This window comes from Dermochelys coriacea, chromosome 2 (assembly GCF_009764565.3).
Source record: "Dermochelys coriacea isolate rDerCor1 chromosome 2, rDerCor1.pri.v4, whole genome shotgun sequence".
NCBI lineage: Eukaryota > Metazoa > Chordata > Testudines > Dermochelyidae > Dermochelys > Dermochelys coriacea.
The window spans coordinates 270468633-270488504 of NC_050069.1; the positions used below are offsets into that span (position 1 = coordinate 270468633).

Sequence of the window (19872 nt, forward strand, 5' to 3'; positions counted from 1 at the left end):
ACTGCCCACAGTGGTGACAGGAACAAGCTTTCTGGTGCGACAGACCCAGAGCCCAGGGTTCACGGATTTGCAGTGATCCCCCTCCAGCCCAGGGCGAGTAGAGGGTCTGTGACTCCATGTTGGCTCTCCACATCTGCCCCAACCTGGCCCCATGGATGGGGGGGCTCGGAGCTGCAGCCCGGCCAATGTAAGAGCTGGGCAGTCAGCTGTGAGAGGCCATGGAGTCACAGACCCTCTACATGCCCTGGTCGGGGGATCTGGAGGCAATGGGGGGGTCTGCCGCAGCTCCCCACAGCTGTCCATCCAGCTCTTACCATGGCTGGGCTGTGGCTCCGAGGCCCCCGTGCTGGATCCACCGGGGAGAGTTGCACGGGCAGCTGTGAGGAGCCTGGGTCCCTGCATCTGCCCTGGTTGGGGGGCCTGGGATACGGGAAGGGAGCTGCTTTTGCCTCCATCTCAGGCAGGGGGGCGGGGACCCCCAGCCACACTTTTGGGAGGGCTCAGGCTCCCTTGCCCTGGGCTGGGGCTGATGGGGGCTGGCCTGCAGACAGGGAGTCCAGGCGGTTGGAGCTGGGGCTTGCACTGCCCACCTCCCTGGTGCTTGGGGGGGGGCTGGGGCCATGCTGCCCGCCCACCTGCCTGCTGCACTGGGGCTGGGGGACTGCATTCAGCTGCCTGCCCACCTGGCACTCTGGGCCTGGGGGAGGGGAGGGAGCTGTGCTGTCCCCGCTCCCCTCCCCACTCCTGGAGCCATGGCTATGGGCAGCTCTGCCTGCGCGGCGCTCCAGAGCTGGAGATGCTCGGGCAGCCAGGGGCTGACGGGGTGTGTGTGTGTGTCTCTGGGCTCCCACGAAGGAAGGGAGGCAGGAGGGGAGGGCCCTGGGAAGAAGGAGCAGGCCAGTCGGGAGTGGGGCGTAGCCTTCCCAAACCCACGGTTCATCCGCCGCCCATGGGTTAGGATGACAAAGTAACTCAGTGTCTACACTCACGCTGCGTCGACCTCCGTCAATTGACCCTGGCTCAACCCTGCTCGAGGCGGTGGTCTGACTGTGTTGTTGTAACGGGGGGGGGCTTACTTTGGTGGGACACAAATTTAAGTGTAGACACATGCACACCTAGGTGGACGCAAGGTGGCTACATTGACCTAACTTTGTAGTGCAGACTAGGGTGACCAGACAGCAAGTGTGAAAAATCAGGATTGCGGTGGGGGGTAATAGCTGCGTATATAAGACAAAGCCCCAAATATCAGGACTGTCCCTAAAAATTCGGGACATCTGGTCACCCAAGTGCAGACCAGGCCTCAGTCAGATGACTGCCCCATGTGTGTGGAGTGGGCTGAAGGAGGTGCCCAGCAAACGCTTTGGGAGACACTTTCTGTTTCTTTTAGAGTAGCAGCCGTGTTAGTCTGTATTCGCAAAAAGAAAAGGAGTACTTGTGGCACCTTAGAGACTAACAAATTTATTAGAGCATAAGCTTTCGTGAGCTACAGCTCACTTCATCGGATGCATTTGGTGGAAAAAACAGAGGAGAGATTTATATACACACACACACACACACACATATATATATATGTATATATATATGTGTATATAAATCTCTCCTCTGTTTTTTCCACCAAATGCATCCGATGAAGTGAGCTGTAGCTCACGAAAGCTTATGCTCTAATAAATTTGTTAGTCTCTAAGGTGCCACAAGTACTCCTTTTCTTTCTGTTTCTTGGAAATCATAAACACACAAACGAGCCCTGTTCCAAGATTACAGTGGCTCAGCCGGCTTTACCTCCTCCCCTGCCACCAAAGCAGCTAAACAGTAACTAAGGAAAAACGCTGCACAGAAATAATTGCTGTCAAAGGGTATGAGTTGAAGTGATGCTGAATGATGTTCAAGAGGAAAATCTGGCCAGAATAAATGACAGCATCGAATGGGGGCCATTAGCAGAAAGGGGGTAAAAATAGTTCCCACGTTGTGGAGGGGAGTGGAACGACTAGCGGTGATAGAGACGGGAGGGAATGAGGATGGGAACTGGGAGAAAAGCCCTTTAACAGTGGAATATGAAGCACTACAAACGCAATTTTCCCTTTCTTGCTATTGACACCTCCTCATCAATTATTGGGAGTGGACCACATCCACCCTGATTGAATTGACCCTGTCAGCACTGGTTCTCTACTTGCAAGGTAACTCTCTTCTCTTCATGTGCCAGTATATTTATGCTTGTATCTGTATTTTTCACTCCTTGCATCTGAAGAAGTGGGTTTTGACCCACAAAAGCTTATGCCTAAATAAATCTGTTAGTCTTTAGGGTGCTACTGGACTCATTGTTTTTGTGGATAAAGGCTAACATGACTACTTGTCAGTAGCAATTACTGACACTGGGTGATGTCCTTTTTTTCTATCCTATTACAATTTGCTACCTCTAACCTTTATTAGCCTACAGGCCAAGGAGAGCAAAGAACTACAAAGGGACCTCACCAGTTATATTACTAGAGACCACCTCTCTCCATGCTGATGGTAGGCCAGGAGAAAGCATTGCTGGGGAGGGGGCAGTTGCAGGGGTCAGGGAAGATCATGGTGGAGGGTTTATTGTGCATTGAAGTTGTAAGCTCTGTGAGGCAGGCACTATGCCTTACTGTATCTGCATAGGACTGCACAGTGGTCTCCTGATCTGAGTTGGGGCCCCTGGACATTACAGGAATACAGGTGTAAGTAGGGTCTGAATGAACTCTCCACTGACAGCTAGCTGGGGAGGAGGAGAGACTTCAGGAGCAAACTGTATTTACATGAACACACCCACTCTGCCTAGGTACCCAGCAGACAGAGCAGTGTTGTTCAAAGTGATCAACTTTGGCTGGTGCTGGGTTACAAAACACTGTAATACTGAATGCAGGTAGGGAAATATTATCAACGTTGTTGTCCTTATTGTATGAGTAAAGGAGAGCAAAACTGTGCTTAACCTGTCTGGCTGGAGGGGCGTCACCCTCAGCTGATAAGAACTTGCTAAGTCAGGGGCTCAAATGCCAGCGCCATGTGACAATAAGGGAAGATGGAGATAGATGTTCCTGTCTGGCAACGTCAACGCTCCTTAAGGATCCTTGATCTGCTTTAACCTGGTTCTCCCTATTGTTCAAAGATAGAGCTTTTGTCATTTTATAGTACTCAAAAGAGCTGATAGTCACTTGTGTTAGGATAGCATTTCTGACCAGCTTGCCTCAGGTTTCCCTGCTAAAAGTTGGATAGACCCTTAAGAGGCTGACCTGCAGAGAGGCAAGTGGCCAGCAGAGCAGTGTGGGGATGGAACAGTGGCTGGTGGGGTAGGCAGCCAGAACAAGTGCTCAGATGGCAGAGCAAGCAGGATGCCTTCTTCCACATGTGGGAGGTGAACTCAGACAGAGGCACCTCTGAACCCTGGGTCCTCGCTGATCAAGGACAACCACTGTGAGCGGGGTATGGTGAGGGAGTAGAGAAGGGCATGGAAAAGGAAATCCAGAAGATGAGGCAGACGATTCTTCCCCACGTGCTCTGGGGTGGGCGTCCTGCTCCCAGTCCTATGATTGTGAATCCCCCTTGTGGCATTTTCCTTAATTTATGTCAGGTAACTTCCCTCCTTTCTTTAACAGTTTCTTTCCTACACTCAGATTCTGTGCGTGTGAGTGGGGAAGTATTGCCTCTCAGAGGCTCCCGGGGTGGTGTGTAATTTTTCCACTGTGGGGGGCCTCGAGCCGGTTCTGTGTGGTATTGTTGAAAGGGGAACCCCTAGATATTGAACCTGGCTCTGGTTGTCGCCGACTCCACCTGGCAGAAGGGTTAGACAAATATTTAATAAATGTTAGTGATGAAGGTTTGGGAACTGCAGGAGGGGAGAGGGTGCCAGGCTCCCAATCCCACTCTACCTCTTTGTTGACCAGTTCTTTTCCCCATTACCCAGAATGGCCAGTTCACAGACTGACTCTTGAGCTGAAGAAGTATGTCATTTCTTTGCTGCTTCAGCGAGTGATCAGCCCACCGAAACAGGGCAGAGCGCAGGGTTAAATGCGAGCACACCCCCACATTCAGATGCTCACCTTAAATACAGTGTTACAAAGCGATTCATTATCTCTTGTATGAACACTTTTGTGCCTAACACTGAGATTAGTTGGCTAACTCAGCTGTTCACCTGATTGGATGGCTGACCAAGTTGTTTATCTGATCCGGTTGCTGGCCCAGCTTTTCAGCTGGCCGATCTCTTTCCTTGCCAGACAAGCAGGCATCTTTTCACAGGACCCAGCCCCTAAAGTATATGTTCTCCACATTACATATCCTGCACTCTTGCTCTCCCCCTTCGGCTTCTCTTCTCAGCCCACATTCCCCAAGCTCCCTCTTCTTGTTTTTGAATAAAGACTGGGAGTGGATGTGTCATTACACAAAGTAAAATGATTTCCCCTTGTTTATTTCCCCTCCTACTGTTCAAGTGTTGGAAATGGCCCACCTTGATTATCATTACAAAAGGTCCCCCCAGCCCCCCGCTCTCCTGCTGGTAATAGCTCACCTTTCCTGATCACTCTTGTTACAGTCTGTATGGTAACACCCATTGTTTCATGTTCTCTGTGTATATAAAATCCCCCTACTGTATTTTCCACTGAATGCGTCTGATGAAGTGAGCTCACGAAAGCTTATGTCCAAATGAATTTTAGTCTCTAAGGTGCCACAAGTCCTCCTTTTCTTTTTCCAGCTTTCCCTTTCCTTTTCCTCATCTCTTTGTCTTCTCTTTCTCTTCAGTCTGCCCTGGGCTCACTCCCCACCTCTCCATCCTGCTTCACCTCACCCAACCCCTCACTTATCCTCACCCCTTTCACGCCTGCAGATCACCTGACCCTGAGGAGGAGGAGAAAGAAAAGGAATAGGGAGGACACATTACGCAAGATCCTGCAAGCCAATGCTGCATCAGACTGCAAACCAAGGGCCCGGAGGGCCAACGTGGATTGGCAGACAGCACGGAGAAGGACAGAATGGACAAGAGAAAGGTCCAGGAGTCCCAGCAAGAAAAGACGCAGGAGATGCACTAAGTCTGGAACATAACGGGTCTTCTCAGGCAACAAACACAAATGCTGCAGCTCCCTGCCCCCCTTGCAGGCCCTGGAGAACTCCATGGTAGCAGCTCCCTACACCCCCCAACTCTCCACTGAGCACAGGCCTTGCAGCAGCAACCGTACATTACAATTGGGCGGAGACAGAGAACAAATATTTGACTTTTGGTGCCACCACAACCAAAGCAGCGAGCACAGTGCCCCCTGCACAGCGCTAGAGGATGAGAACTAAACCCACATGAACGCTCCTATTTATCATCTTCCCTGGGCTCAGTGAGCCCCTGCCCCAAGGAGCAGAGCAAACATTCGGAATGAAAAGCGGCTCAGAATGCTAGAGCAGCCCTTGAAACACACTAGACCAGTCAGTGGGAGGAAGAAATTAAAAACAGCCACAAGCGGGACTGCTACAGATCCCTGCACAGAACTATCACACTGGCAGACACCTCGCCACAAAGATGTGCAGAACTAAGGCCTTTCCTGCCCAAGCCCAGACTCAGCGACCCTAAACTAAAGGTGGAAATTAGGGGGCACAAAGCACAGTCAAAACCCAGAAAGGAGCCTGTGACCCCAGTGGGACAGAGCCGAGATCGGAGTCGAAAGTGTTCCTCTCTCAGTGTCCCAAATACAAGCGCAAACCAGTATTCCACCATCTTATCTGGAGCTATAACAGCATCTCCCTGGGAAATAATGCGGCTCACACAATGGAAAATGACAGGATGACGCTACAGAGCAGCTGGCCACTGGGGCAGGACTGAAGAGAAATGGACCCAGGGATCAAACTCCAGACACACTGTGTAACCCTGTGCTGAGCACAGTGCCCCAGGAACAGTCTCCCCAGTGCTGTATGCACAGCTAACACCTCCCTGTCCACGTGGCGTTCCCCTGCGGCTGCATCCTGGGTCAGTCACACCCACCCCTGACAGACACCTGCAAGGCCTGGCTTTAAACCACTTTGGCAGCATGCAGAGAGCTTGCCGTGCCAATGGCATCTCGCTGACCTGAAATGGCTGCTTATGAAGGTCTGGAGAGTGATGGACTCCATGTGTCTCAATGCTCCGGTGAGCGAGAACCAGAGGGGCAGGAACTAGCCGTGTATGTAAAACGCTTTCCTGCAGCAGAGAGCGGTGTCCTTATTACTGGCTTCTTCATGCTTCATATTCCACTGTTAAGGGGCTTTCCTCCCACTCCCCATCCCCTCTGTATGGCCGCTGGTCGTTCCACCCCCTCCACCACTGGGAAGCCATTTCTACCCCCTCTTTCTACTAATTGCTCCCGTTCGATGCTGTCACTGATTCTGGCCAGATTTTCCTCTTGAACATCATCCACATCACTTCGACTCGTGCCTTTGAGAGCAATTATTTCTGTGCAGCGTTTTTCCTTAGCTACTGTTTAGCTGCTTTGGTGGCAGGGGAGGAGGTAAAGCCGGTGGAGCCACTGTATTCTTGGAACAGGGCTTGTTTGTGTGTTTCTGTGATTTCCGAGAAACAGAAAGTGTCTCCCAAGTGTTTGCTGGGCACCTCCCTCGGCCCCATTCCACGCACCTGGGGCGGCATCTGACTGGTCTGACTCTCCGCTACAAAGTTAGGTTGACTAGGTGTGCACGTGTCTACACTTAAATTTGTGTCCCGCCAAAATCAGCCCCCCCGTTACAACAACACAGTCACACCACCGCCTCGAGCAGGGTTGAGCCAGGGTCAATTGACAGAGGCCGACGCAGCGTGAATGTAGACACCGAGTTAGTTGTCGTCCTAACCCATGGGTGGCGGATGAACTGCGGGCTTGGGGAGACTACGCCCCACTCCCGGCTGGCCTGCTCCTTCTGCCCAGGGCCCTCCCCTCCTGCTTCCCTTCCTTCACGGGAGCCCAGAGACACCCCACCGCCCCCGCTAGCTCCAGGCTGCCCGAGCACCTCCAGCCCTGGCGTACGGCTGCTGCACCCTCCTCACCCCCACCCTGGAGCACTGTGCAGGCAGAGTGGTCCCCAGCCTGAGCGGGCAGCACGGCCCGAGCCCCCAAAGCGCCAGGCAGGGGGGCAGCACAAGCCCTGGCTCCAGCCGCCTGGACTCCCTGTCTGCAGGCCAGCCCCCGTCAGCCCGAGCCCAGAGCAAGGGCATCTGAGCCCTCCCAAAAGTGGGGCTGAGAGTCCCCGCCCCCCTGCCTGAGATGGAGGCAAAAGCAGCCCCCTGCCCGTGTCCCACAGCTGGCCATGCAGATCTCCCCAACCCAGCTCCAGCGGGGGGGCCTCAGAGCCGCAGCCCGGCCATGGTAAGAGCGGCAGACCCTCCACTGCCCCACAGGTTCCCTGCCCAGAGCAGGTAGAGGGTCCATGACTCCATGGCCTCTCACAGCTGACTGCCCAGCTCTTATGTTGGCTGGGCTGCAGCTCCGACACCCACCCACCCCGGCTGGAACGGGGTCTGGACAGCTGTGGGGAGCCAACGTGGAGTCGCAGACCCTCTACTTGCCCTGGGCTGGAGGGGGTTCCTGGGGGGCCTGGGACACGGGCCACTCTCTGCCCCTCACCCCCCCACCCCGGGCAGGTGAAGGGTCTGTCACGGCTTCGGACAACTGCCCAGGCTCCCTGGCCGGTCTCCATGACGGCCTGGCCGGGGGTAGGGCCTCGGGGGAGGAGGAGGGGAAAGGAGCGGGGTCTGTCCTGGTGAAAAGTGGGAGGTCTCTGCCCCCCCACCATTCTGGCACCACTGGCCTGGGGCCCCGGACACAGGGGAAGGAAAGATCTGCAGCAGAGGGCAGTGGGAAGCAGGAGGGAGCCTAGGGCTGGAGTGTGGGGGGGCCCACACAGGCCATTTGGGGAGGCTCAGCTTTCCCCTGCCTTTGATACCCACCACCTATGCTCAGAGTCCTCCAGCAGCTGTCCCACAATGCCCGACAGTGATCGCACGTAAATGAAAGGTTAGGTACAATGTAAGCCAAGACTATTGTTTTTTAAAAGAAAATGTTTTTATAAATGGTGCATTATTTCCTGTAATTGAGCATAGCTGGGTTTGTTCAGTGGGTTTTTTACTGAGTTCTCATCCCCTTTATGATATAATCATGTGAGCTCCACTGCCCAGGAGTCACCGGAGACCGGAAGCCCCCCATCTCCTCTAAAGCCCTGTGAATTTCTGAAAGGCCTTTTCCTGCTTGTCCAGCCTGGGAAACACCCTGGGTGTGCAGCTCCCCAGCCGACCCTGCCGGCTCCACACACCAGTTGTACTTCTGCTTGGAGCAGACAGGAGATACGGGATCTCCTGGGCCCATAGGGAGAAGAGGCTGTGCAGACACAGCTATGGACCAGCCTTAGAAATATGGACCTCTACAAGCAGATTGTACAGGGGAGCGAGGGGAAAAGTCTCCCTTTCTCTTGATGTCATCTGTGGCAAGGGGGGCTGGTGCAAAAACAGGGACGTGTGCGCCGTCCTTTGCTCCACCGCAGTTCGGGAACCCATCACTGCAAATCCATGAACCCTGGGCTCTGGGTCTGTCACACAAGAAAGCTGGTTCCTGTCACTACTGTGGGCAGTTTCTCAGGGGTGTATGAAGACTTGTTTAATTATAGCAGCAGCCACAGTTGAGACTCACTTACTGTTTAACAGAGAACTTTCTAAGTGCTCTGAAATGTACCTGCTGAATCAGATTGAAAATTGCTGGCCCCTGGGGGTTCCTGGCAGGGTTAATGGTCCATATTTGGGATTTTTGACTAAGTGGGTCGTGAGATGAAGTCCCCTATAAATCACATGACAGCTAAATTTCCTAGCACTCATGGTGGTTTTCTGTTTGCCTCTGAAGCTCAAATGGCTGTTTCTCCCTCCCGCCCTCCAACCCCTACACCCACCCCCATTCCCACCCCCACCCCCCAGGTATTCTCACCATCTTGGGATTGATCTCACCGAGTGTCTGCCTCTTTCGGGAAGCAAGATTCCCACAGTTCTTCAGGCTAAAGTTTGGAACTACAACATAAGTGGAGCCAAGCTGATATACCGAAGAGAGTCAACAACACATATGCTATAGACCCATACACCTTACAGCTGTATCTGGCAAATTGGCTGAATCAATAATTAAAACAAGAACCATCAGGAAGGTCATGATCCTCTTGGGTCTAACCAACATGGATTCTGCCAACAAACGTCATGTCTCACTAGTATCAGAATTCTTTGCTTTATTGACATGTTCCCTTGACAAAGGAGAGCCATCGGAGCCTGCTCTTGCTTTCTTTCTCCTAGCCAGTGTTTGATCCACGACAACCCTTTGCCTCTCACCCCATGACGGTTTAGCTTGTTTGGTAGCCTCTTGTGCAGGACTTTGTCAAAGGCCCTTGGGAAGTCTGAGGGTCTGTGCACACAGCAAATGCTGTGCATGGGCTCCCCTCCCCAAGCTAGCTTGACTCCAGTGAGCACAGGTAACAATAGCTGTGTAAACAGCACAGTGCAGCCTCCAGAGGGGCTAGCGCACAGAGTCCACACTCCCAGTTCCTGCCGGACCAAAGGCCAAGTTCCATCATGACAGAAGGTTCCATGCTAGGTCCCGTGTTGTTTAAGATATTTATTAATGATCTGCTGGGGGGGAGGGTGGGATAGGGAGGGAGCAAAATCTGCAGCTGACAACAAGGTATTAGATTAGTCAGGATCAGAGGGGTTTGTAAGGAACTTGAGAGAGACCTAAAGAAGTTCTAGGAACAGGCAATGAGTAAAATTCACTGTTGATAAATGCAAAGTGATGCTCACTGGAGGGAAAGATTTCAACTCCTCAGGTACTTTCCAGGTTCCTAGGGTAATTGTACTGACTCATCAAAGTGTCCTGAGAATCACTGTACACAGCTTGGTGATGACCTGTTGACAGATGTTGGAGGAACAGACTAGGGGCCATACTCCTCTTGATCTGCTGCTTACAAACATGGAAGAATTGGTAGGGGCAGTGGAAGTGGGTGAACCTAGGCAGCAGTGGCCATGAGATGGTTGAGTTCAGGATCCTGACAAAAGGAAGAAAGGAGAGTAGCAAAATATGGACCCTGGACTTCAGAAAAGCAGACTTCGACTCACTTAGGGAACTGATGGGCAGGATTCCCTGGGAAGCTAATGTGAGGGGCAAGGAGTCCAGGAGAGCTGGCTGTATTTTAAAGAAGCCTTTCTGTGGGTGCAGGAACAAACCATCCTGATGTGCAGAAAAATAACAAATATGGCCAATAACCAGCTTGGCTTAACAGTGAAATCTTCAGTGAGCTTAAACACAAAAAGGAAGTTTACAAGAAGTGGAAACTTGGACAGATGATTAGGGAGGAGTATAAAAATATTGCAAGAGCATGCAGGGGTGTAATCAGGAAGGCCAAGGCACAATTGGAGTTAGCAAGGGATGTGAAGAGTAACAAGAAGGGTTTCTACAGGTATTTTAGCAACACAAAGGTGGTCAGGGAAAGTGTGGGACCATTACTGAATGGGGGAGGCAACCCAGTGACAGATGATATGGAAAAAGCTGAAGTACTCAATGCTTTTTTTGCCTCGGTTTTCACAGACAAGGTCAGCTCCCAGACTGCTGTGCAACACAGTATGGGGAGGAGGTGAGCAGCCATCACTGATGAAAGAATAGGATAAGAACCATTTAGAAAAGCTGGATATGCACAGGTCCATGGCTCCAGATCCAATGCACCCGAAGGTGCTGAAGGAGTTGGCTGATATGATTTCAGAGCCATTGGCCATTATCTTTGAAAACTTGTGGCAATCGGGGGAGGTCCCGGACGATTGGAGAAAGGCAAATATAGTGCCCATATTTAAAAAAGGGAAGAAAGTGAACCCGGGGAACTACAGACTGGTGAGCCTCACCTCAGTCCCCGGAAAAATCATGGAACAGGTCCGCAAGGAATCCATTGTGAAGCAGTTGGAGAGAGTAAGGTGATCAGGAACAGTCAATATGGATTCACCAAGGGCAAGTCATGCCTGACCAATCTAATTGCCTTCTATGATGAGATAACTGGCTCTGTGGATGAAGGGAAAGCAGTGGATATGTTAATCCTTGACTTTAGCAAAGCTTTTGATATGGTCTCGCACAGTATTCTTGCCAGCAAGATAAAGAAGTATGGGCTGGATGAATGGACTACCAAGGTAGATAGAAAGCTAGACTAGATTGTCGAGCTCAACAAGTAGTGATCAATGGCTTGATGTCTAGTTGGTAGATGGTATGAAGCGGAGTGCCTGAGGGGTCGTTCCTGGGGCCAGTTTTGTTCAACATCTTTATTAATGATCTGGATGATGGGGTGAATTGCACCTCAGCAAGTTCGCAGATGACACTAAGCTGGAGGGAGAGGTAGATATGCTGGAGGGTAGGGATAGGGTCCAGAGTGACCTAGATAAATTGGAGGATTGGGCCAAAAGAAATCTGATGAGGTTCCAGAAGGACAAGTGCAGAGACCTGCACTTAGGAAGGAAGAATCCCATGCACGGCTACAGGCTGGGGACCGACTGGCTAAGCAGCAGTTCTCCAGAAAAGGACCTGGGGATTACAGTGGACGAGAAGCTGGATATGAGTCAGCAGAGTTCCCTTGTTGCCAAGAAGGCCAATGGTGTATTGGGCTGTATTAGTAGGAGCATTGCCAGAAGATCGAGGGAAGTGATTATTCCCCTCTATTCGGCACTGGTGAGGCCACCGCTGGAGTATTGTGTCCAGTTTGGGTCTCACCACTTCAGAAAGGATGTGAACAAATTGGAGAAAGTCCAGCAGAGAGCAACAAAAATGATTAGGAGGCTGGGGCACATGACGGATGAGGAGAGGCTGAGGGAACTGGGGTTATTTAGTCTGCAGAAGAGAAGAGTGAGGGGGGATTTGATAGCAGCCTTCAACTATCTGAAGGGGGGTTCCAAAGAGGATGGATCTAGACTGTTCTCAGTGGTAGCAGATGACAGAACAAGGAGCAATGGTCTCAAGTTGCAGTGGGGTAGGTCTAAGTTAGATATTAGGAAACACTATTTCACTAGGAGGGTGATGAAGCACTGGAATGGGTTACCTAGGGAGATGGTGGAATCTCCATCATTAGAGGTTTTCAAGGCTTGGCTTGACAAAGCCCTGGGATGATTTAGTTAGTGTTGGTCCTGCTTTGAGCAGGGGGTTGGACTAGATGACCTCCTGAGGAGTCTTCCAACCCTGATTTTCTATGATTCTATGATCCTATGATAAGAAAAAGCACTGAATATTGGGACTGTCCCTATAAAATTGGGACATCTTGTCACCCTACTTGAATCATTCCTGCATGGCTGGGGTCCCCAGGCCCTTTGAAATTGCCCAGGCCCTGGGCAATGGCCCCCTGCACCCCACCCCTGTCGGCAGGCCTGAGATCACCCAAAAACAGTGTGTTTAGGGAGAAGTGGAGGGGACCAAGGGGGGACTCCCTTACAGAGCTTACACGCATATGGAGCTCAGTCCTGGTCCCATCAAAGCCCAGGAGAAACAACTCCTATTGTTATCAACAAGATCTAGGCTGGGCCCCAAACAAAAAAATATTAAAAAATGGCCTAATTACAATCTATTTTTACCTAATATCGCCAGTGCATGAGCTCTCAATGCGATTTAACAATATAGGAAGTTTGAAGAACAAACAAACTGCTCTTTGAGCTAGAGGGAGCCAAAGAAACATTCAAATGTGAAAATGTCAAATCGGGGGAATGTTCTCATGTTCAGTAACTCAAATACCATTTCAAGAGTTATCATCAGACTCCTCAGAAACAATATTAATGTATCATCTTGAATGGTGCGTGGCTGCTGCAGGTAGCAGGATCCACCACAAGCTCTAGCCACAATCTGCCCATTGCTCAAAAGGTACCACTCCCAAACCTGGCATTCCCCAAGCTGGGGAAACCCCTTTATCTCGCCTAGTCCCCTTGCCCATATTCTTAAGAACATAAGAACCACCATACTGGGTCAGACCAAAGGTCCACCTAACCCAGTATCCTGTCTTCTGACAGTGGCCAATGCCAGGTGCCCCAGAGGGGAAGAACAGAACAGGGAATCATCAAGTGATCCAGCCCCCTGTCACCCATTCCCAGCTTCTGGCAAACAGGGAAAGGCCCTCAGAGCTGGTGCAGAATCTCCCACAACGTTCCCTGAAGCCATATGAGATTTAAGGGAAAACAGGGATGTTTTGGTGGGGTGGGAGAGTGGGGATAAATGTCCTGCAGGAGGTGAGGGGGGAAGAAGCTGGGGCAGGATGATTGTATTATTTGTACTGCTGAGCCATACCACACGAGAAGAATCCAGCAGCTTTTTTATTATAACATTACCAGTTCATGTAGTTATACAAGAACTACCTGAAGCCTCATTCACGTAAACCCTATTGATGCTGCTTTTTTCTCTTTGAGTGACCAGGCTCCATTGCAAGCAATCCCTGAAATCTTGCTAGAGTAGTAATAGATACTGAATAACTGTAAAAAGTACAACTAGGTAAGTACAACTGGATACAGTAGTGTAGAGAGAACTCATCCTATGCCGGTAAAGCTTTTTCTATACACATGCATATCTATTGAGCTTATATAATCTCATACCCTAAAGAGTCTGTTCACAGAAGAAGGTTGTGAAACAAACCCCCAAACTAAGGGGTTCATCTGTTGCTGGGGTCAGAAACCTTTCTTGGTGCTCCCAGCTCCCCACTCCAGATCTGAACAGGCTCCCAGCTCATTCTCCCCTCAGCACCTCAGCTCCGATCAGCAATATAAAAGAGAGGTGAACCCACAGTGCAGCACTCCTCTGTCTATCACCCCTCGAGTGCTTTGACACAAGGAGCTTCGGGACACCTCCTCTTCCAGCCCCATGGCAGGGGGCAAACTGCTCTATGGAGAGACACTGCCAAATAAAAATTGCATCTGCTCACTCCAGCTCTGCTGACAACCTGACACATTCTGTGGTGTGAACAGGGGAACAGCATCACCCAGACAGACCCAGGCAGACTTTCTGCCAGACACTCGTACAGCATCGCCCTCTGCAGAAAAGAGCAAAGATCGTTTCCCCTGACCCTGATCAAGAAACCAAAAGGCCTGGCTCCAGACCTGAGCCAGAAACCCACCCCAAACAAGGCACATGTTTTCTCCGCTCTTTCCACATCAGAGACATGCAAACAGCTTACCTTCGGTGCGACCCAGGGTCCTGTGACTGAGACCAGGAGTTTTCAAGCAAATAAGATCGATAGATGAGATAAGGCCAGGCTGTTGTCCATAAGCAGCACCCCATCTCCTCCTTTGCACGTACAATGCTCAGTGCAGAGACATGCCCCTGGGGTTTCAGGTTTGTGACAAATCCCACAGTATGGCAGCTAGTTTGTCTGACACCTTGCAAAGCTAGAGAGATAAAAAGCAAAAGGGTCTCAACTCAAGGCTTAGCTCTGCACAGTTATTAGTGGCTGTAAAACACACGGTAGCTAATAATGCAGGGTTGTGTTACTAGAGGTACGTTCAAATTTTGACAAACAGCCAATATCGAGGATGCTGAAGCCAGAGAAGGGAATTTACACTGACTACTGGATCAGCTTTCTCCTGCCCGACAAAGACTCTCCAGCAATGCAGCATGTAATGGGGGTCTGGCCCTTTAAGGCTAGAGGACATAGTTACTCATTCCATGTGTCGAGGGAAAAGCAGAAGGAGGCCTTGAAGCAGTCACTGGGAGAGAGGACATTGGTCCTGGGGAAGAGTCTGTGTCTGGGAGATCGAAGATAGAGAAAAACCCAGACCACAGTTCCTGCAAAGGCCTGGGACCAGGAACCTTGTAGCATGAGTGGGGCAATGCTCCCCCTCTCCCAGCTGCCCCAGACAGGCATTTGGGGTAATTAGACACAGCTGGGAAGGGTCAAAGAGTAGTCAGGTGCCTGGGGTTGGGTGACTCAAATGGAAGCTCCAAGTAGGGTGGCCACTCACCCATAGGGTGACCAGACGTCCCAATTTGATAGGAACAGTCCCGACGCTTGGGCCTTTTTCTTAGATTGGCACCTATTATCCCCCATCCCCTGTCCCAACTTTCATAATTTCTATCTGGTCACCCTACTCACACATTCCTGGAATACTGGACGTTCTGGTACTTCTGGGAATGGTGTGACCCTGCCCCCTCTGATGCGATCCCACCCACTGGTGTGATCTCGCCCGCACCATCAAACCTCATGGTGGATGCTGTTTTGAAAAGCTCGCTGGTCCACCCCAGCTGGCGTAGCCTCACCTGCACTGTGCAGGTAAGGTGATGACAGCCGGGGTGGAGCAGCTCACTCTTCACAATGGCATCCCCTGTCTGGTAAAAAGACAAATCATCTCTGGCTTTGTCTCTGTACCGGATCGGGGATAAAGCTTAGAAAGAGGAAGAGGAATGGCAGCATTCATGCTGCTGGCTGTTCTCGTGCCAACACAGCCTGTGGTGGGTGAAAGGCAAAACTGCAGCACTGCTTGGGCAGAATGTATTTTCTGGAAAAAAATTCTGCGGGACACATGAATTCTGTACGTGGTCAATGACGCAGAATTCCCCCAGGAGTAATTCTTCTTGATGAGCCATTAACACCTGTCTGGCCAGTGATGGCTGCTCCTTTGTCCCTACGGAAAAGCCAGCTGTGGGTATCTTCCAGCTTCGCAACATATTTCAATAGCACAAATCGCAATACTTCGTAATGGCACCTACAATGATCATAGATACAATCCAACAAGATCTTAAAATGTTCGACATATCAACACTTTTTTTAAAAGGGTATCCCAAGCATCACAGCTAAATGCCAGGTAGAACAAATTGTTTAGCATCAGTAGTTAACACACCTTCCAAGGGACCATTCAAGGCAGAGTGGCCCATTAACAACTCTGCAGTCATGGGATAAAACAGCAGGGGTTAGCGGGTTACAGATGGTTGTAATAAGCCAGGAATCCCGTATCTCTGTTCAGCCCCTTATTTTAGTGTCTAGCAGAGTTGTGAATTTACACTCTCAGGCTCGTCTTTTGAAAGTGTTGTGCAGGTTTCCTTTGAGGATGAGGGTGAGAACTGATAGGTCAGATACAGAGTGATTGCTCAGAGTATCTTTCCCAGACTGGAAGAAGAGCTCTGTGTAGCTCAAAAACTTGTCTCTCTCACCGACAGAAGTTCATCCAATAAAAGATATTGCCTCCTCCACCTTGTCTCTCCTGAAAATATATTACTAAGGCCTGGTCTACACTATGGGGTTAGGTCAAATTTAGCCATGTTAGGTCGATTTAAAAATAACTGCATCCACACAACCAACCCCATTCCATCGACCTAAAGGGATCTTAAAATTGGCTTCTGTACTCCTCCCCGAAGAGGGGAATAACGCTAAAATCGACCTTGCCGGGTTAAATTTGGGGTAGTGAGGACTCAAATCGATGGTATTGGCCTCCGGGACCTATCCCAGAGTGCTCCATTGTGACCGCTCTGGACAGCACTTTGAACTCCGATGCACTAGCCAGGTACACAAGAAAATCCCCAGGAACTTTTGAATTTCATTTCCTGTTTGGTCAGCATGGGAACTCAGCAGCACTCAGCAGCACAGGTGACCATGCAGTCCCCCCAGAATCGTAGAGCGTAGAATGTTTCTGTGCTCCCCCATCATCTCCATCCCTGAGGTTATCGCAGATTAGAAGGAGAAAAAAACGAACTCGCGATGACATGTTTTCCAAGCTCATGCAGTCCTCCTGGGCTTAGCTTAATGCATAGAGGCATTCAGTGGCAGAGACCAGGAAAGAATTAAGTGAGTGCAAAGAGCAGAGGCAGGACGCAATGCTGAAGCTAATGGGGGAGCAAATGGACACGATGAAGCATCTGTTGGAGCTGCAGGAAAGCCAACAAGAGCACAGACCCCCACTGCATCAACTGTATAACCACCTCCCCTTCTCCCCATGTTCCATAGCCTCTTCACCCAGACGCCCAAGAATGGGGGTGGGGTGGAGGCGCTGGGCACCCAGCCACTCCGCTCCAGAGGATGGCCCAAACAACAGAAGGCTGTCATTCAAACAGTTTGATTTTTAGTGTGGCTACAATAAGCAATGTGGCCTTGTCCTTCCTTCCTCCCCCACCCCATCTGGGCTACCTTGTCCGTAATCTCTCTTTTTTTTTAATAAAGAAAGAATGCGTGGTTTCAAAACAATAGTTACTTTATTTCAAAGGGGAGAGGGTGGTTGGCTTACAGAGAATTAAAATAAAAAAAGGGGGCGGGTTTACATCAAGGAGAAACACACACAACTGTCACACCGAAGCCTGGCCAGTCATGAAACTGGTTTTCAAAGCCTCTCTGATGCACAACGCACCTTGCTGTGCTCTTCTAATTGCCCTGGTGTCTGGCTGCTCAAAACTGGATGCCAGGCGATTTGCCTCAACCTCCCACCCCACCATAAATGTCTCCCCCTTACTCTCACAGATATTATGGCGCACACAGCAAGCAGCAATAACAATGGGAATGTTGGTTGTGCTGAGGTCTGACCTAGTCAGCAAACAGCGCCAGCGAGCTTTTAAACATCCAAAGGCACATTCTACCACCATTCTGCACTTGCTCAGCCTATAGTTGAACTGCTCCTTACTACTGTCCAGGCTTCATTAGTCATGGGAGCAAGGGGTAGGCTGGGGTAGGTGCGACCGTGTGGTGCTGCTGGCTGGGAGAGCAGCCTGAGGCAGAAGCCTCCAACTTGCAGGAGAGCAGGAGAGCAGAGTTGCAGCAGAAGCGGTGGAGCCATACACCATGGACTTGGACAGCTAGCAGCCCTACTGCACCATCTGCTGCTGCGAAGGCACCAGGAGCACCTGCTGAGTAGCAATGCCAGCTGCTGCAAGTGTTTCTGTGTCAAATGCTTGGAGGTCCTGGTTGGGCAAGGTACCTAGGCCAAGGCAAAAGAGCAAGAGCCCTGGAGCTGTTACATGTGTCAACCACAGAAGTGCTATGGGGTGTTACAGCGCTGACCGGACTGGAATGTACGGCTGCAAGACTTCTTCACCAGCGACAAAGGACAGCAATATGATGCACCTAAAATCTAAAAAGGCCTGCACATTTCCCAGAGTCATTACCCTTGATAACAGAATGTCAATGATTGCATTGGCTACTTGGATCACAGTAGACTTGCCCACAATAGCAGCGGTGACAGTGAGCTGAGCGGGCTCCATGCTTGCCGTGGTATGGCATCTTCATGGGTAACCCAGGAAAAAAGGTGCAAAACGATTGTCTGTTGTTGCTTTCATGGAGGACGGGGCGACTGATGACATGTACCCAAAACCACCTGCGACAATGTTTTTGCCCCATCAGGCACTGGGAGCTTAACCCAGAATTCCAATGGGTGGCAGAGACTGTGGGAACTGTGAGATAGATACCCACAGTGCAACGCTCTGAAAGTCGATGCTAGCCACAGTAGTGAGGACACATTCCACCGACTTAATGCGCTTAGTGTGGACATACACAATCGACTATATAAAATCGAATTCTAAAAATCAACTTCTATAAAAAGGACCTAATTTTGTAATGTATACATACCCTAAGAGTGGTGGTTCTCAGTCTGTCTCAATCTGTTCTCAGATTACCATCAATCACCTTTATGCATCTTCCAAACCTTTGGCTTCCTCTTGGAGGAAAAGACAATGAGAGTCAATAGGCCCATCCCAACAAGGAGCCTTAATTAAGCTACAGCTATAAAGGGGTAGAAAATGTAAGTTTAAACTAGTTTGAAATAACTTGCTGTGAGACCCAGAAAAAAGAAGGTCAAATGGGGCAAACTGCCTATTCCCCAAGAAATCCAAACAGCCTGGCCATCACCCCAAACTGCACATTTGTCTTATAAATGAGATCTAGGGCTCTCTATGTCAATGATCTGTCTTGTCCGCCAATGAAATGCCTCATCCTGTTATACGCCTCAGAACAGGTGAAGTGAAACCTCTTAGACATAGTCAATGGACAGACTATGTCCGTTGAATTTAGGGTTTAGAGGAACTATAAGGGATTTCGGCTTGTCAGCATAGAGAGGACTAAGGAAAAAGAAAAGGAGTACTTATGGCACCTTAGAGACTAACAAATTTATTTGAGCATAAGCTACAGCTCACTTCATCGGATGCATCTGATGAAGTGAGCTGTAGCTCACGAAAGCTTATGCTCAAATAAATTTGTTAGTCTCTAAGGTGCCACAAGTACTTCTTTTCTTTTTGCGAATATAGACTAACACGGCTGCTACTCTGAAACAGGACTAAGGAAGTTGCCCCAAGGAACTCTGGGATACATCCAGAAGACTTCTGGGACCTGTGTCAAGCTGGGGCCATGTGCACACAGGACAGCAATAGGGCTCTGACCCTAGGTCCCAGCTTAACACAGGCTCTGCAGGATCCTGGGACCCTAGGCTCAAGCCCTTGGTTAACACAATTGGTGTGTGGATGCAGGGGGGGTTAGGGTTGAGCCTCACATTACCATGTGGACAGACCCAGCGAGATTGGAACCATAATGTTAAGCAATTACTTGTGATATTTTAAGCTTGTCTATTTCATGCTAAACCATTCAGACAGCAGGGACCACGCTCCTAGAGGTGCCTTAGGGAGAAGTGCATCCTTCCTCCTGGAGGAAATACTGGAAATGTGATGACTGGAGTAGGTGCTAAAAAAATGATGATTGATGATAAGTGGCTGTAATAAGAAATTTGGTGATTTGCGTGTTCCTCAGTATAACAGCTGAGCCCCACGTTTCCAACCACTGCTAGCCACTGTTTGCCGGACGGTATTGGTGTGTCCAGTACAGGCCTAGAAGCAGGGCCGGATTTCCAGTCAGGGACAGTAGGCTCCTGTCTGGGGCACTCGTGTTCTAGTGGCTCCTAAAAGTTAAAAGTGGGTTAAA

At 50.2% G+C, this 19872-nt stretch overlaps 2 protein-coding genes across 2 annotated transcripts in view; both read right to left on the reverse strand.

Annotated features, from left to right (window-relative positions):
- The window catches only part of LOC122458498 (GTPase IMAP family member 2-like), a 237450-nt gene that overhangs the window by 67879 nt on the left and 149699 nt on the right, over positions 1–19872 (reverse strand). Inside the window, 1 exon segment of the mRNA XM_043507140.1 lies at positions 5054–5057. Within this exon segment, the coding sequence (XP_043363075.1) occupies positions 5054–5057 (4 nt within the window).
- The window catches only part of LOC119850710, an 829101-nt gene that overhangs the window by 42788 nt on the left and 766441 nt on the right, over positions 1–19872 (reverse strand). The gene's annotated exons all lie outside the window — the stretch shown is intronic.